Raw genomic sequence first — 1,687 nt, 5'->3', positions numbered from 1 at the left:
AAAAATCCAGGAAAAGCTCCAAAAATTAAAAACAATGCTAAAAAAACCCTAAAAATTCCCAAAAAATTCCCAGAAAATTCAAACAAATTCTGTGGAAATTCCAAAAAAATCTGAGGAAATTCTGGAAAAAACCTGGGAAAATTCCATGAAAGAAATCCTAAAAATTCCAGAAAAAACCCGTAAAAAATTCCAACAAAAATCCCAAAAAAATCCCAAAAAAATTCCAAAAAAAATCCAAAAAAATTTAAAAAAAAAATCCTAGAAGTTTAAAAAAATCCCCAGAAACTTCCCAAAAAAATCTGAGGAAATCCCACAAAAAACCTGGGCGAATTCAACGAACCGAATCCTAAAAAGCTCCAGAAAAAAACCCCCAAAAAATCCAAAAAAAATCCTAAAAATTCCAAAAAAATCCCCAAAAAATTCCCAAAAAATTCCCCAAGAAATTCCCGCCGCTCACCTTGATGGTGCTGAGATCCATGGGGTGCTTGATGATCTCGTGGTAGTCGTGCAGCCCCAGCGCCGAGGCGTCCACGGGTTTGTAGAAGGGCCAGGCGTAGGCCGCGTGCTTCTTGGACAGCAGCTCCTTGAGGATCCCGTTGCAATATTTCAGCTGCTCCGAGAGTTTCCCTTTCTTGGAAGTTTGGTGCTGTTGGGAATCGGGCAGATCCTTGCGGGGGGGTTTGAGGGGGCGGCCGCTCTCGCGCCGCGCCGGGATTTTGGCGGCTTTGGGATTTTCGGGGATGGAGGGAGAGGATTCGCCGCTGGTGGCGATGATGGCCGTGGTGGTGGGAGTGGTGGTGTCGGCTTTCCGCTTCACGCCCTTTTTCTGGGATGAGGGGAAAGGGGGGAGAAGAAAAAAAAAAATGGGATTTGAGGTTGGGAACGGAGGGTTGGATGGTGGGAAAAGGGAGAGGGGAGGTGGGGATTTCCTGTCGGGGAGTTTGGGGATGGGGGAGGTTTTGGAGGGGGGTGAAATCCCGAAATGGAGGAGGAGGAGGAATGGGGTCCTAAAATCCAGAATCCCGATCGTAATGGCCTGAATCCCATCCCAAAATCCAGAATCCCGATCGTAATGGCCTGAATCCCATCCCAAAATCCAGAATCCCAATCCCAACTGCTGGAATCCCACCTCAAAATCCAGAATCCCAATCCCAACTGCTGGAATCCCACCTCAAAGTCCAGAATCCCGATCATAATGGCCTGAATCCCATCCCAAAATCCAGAATCCCGATCCCAGGGGCCTGAATCTCATCCCAAAATCCAGAATCCCAATCCCAGGGGCCTGAACCCCCTCCCAGCACTCAGAAATCCCATCCCAAAATCCAGAACTCCAATCCCAACATATCCAGAATCCCGATCCCAATGGCCTGAATCTCATCCCAAAATCTCCATCTTCATCCCAGAGGCCGGAATCCCATCCCAGCACTCAGAAACCCCATCCCAAAATCCAGAACTCCAATCCCAACGGCCGGAATCCCATCCCAAAGTCCAGAATCCCAATCCCAACAGTCGCAATCCCAAAATCCAGAATCCAGAACTCCAATCCCAACAGCCAGAATCCCATCCCAAAATCCAGAATTTCATCCCAACATCCCGAATCCCAATCCTACCCCCCAAATCCCACTCCCACCCCACATTCCCACCCGGAATTCCATCCCAGAACTACAAACCCCACTCCTATCCCCCC

At 48.3% G+C, this 1,687-nt stretch overlaps 1 protein-coding gene across 1 annotated transcript in view; it reads right to left on the bottom strand.

Annotated features, from left to right (window-relative positions):
• BRD2 (bromodomain containing 2) overlaps positions 1-1,687 on the bottom strand; it is a 16,023-nt gene that overhangs the window by 3,880 nt on the left and 10,456 nt on the right. The window contains exon 5 of the mRNA XM_008636333.2: positions 458-826. Coding sequence (XP_008634555.2) covers positions 458-826 — 369 coding nt within the window. The remainder of the gene's footprint in view (positions 1-457; positions 827-1,687) is intronic.

Source organism: Corvus brachyrhynchos, unplaced genomic scaffold (genome assembly GCF_000691975.1).
Source record: "Corvus brachyrhynchos isolate BGI_N302 unplaced genomic scaffold, ASM69197v1 scaffold556, whole genome shotgun sequence".
NCBI lineage: Eukaryota > Metazoa > Chordata > Aves > Passeriformes > Corvidae > Corvus > Corvus brachyrhynchos.
The sequence above is the reverse complement of the archived record's forward strand: the minus strand, read 5'-3'. Positions and strand labels throughout refer to the sequence as shown.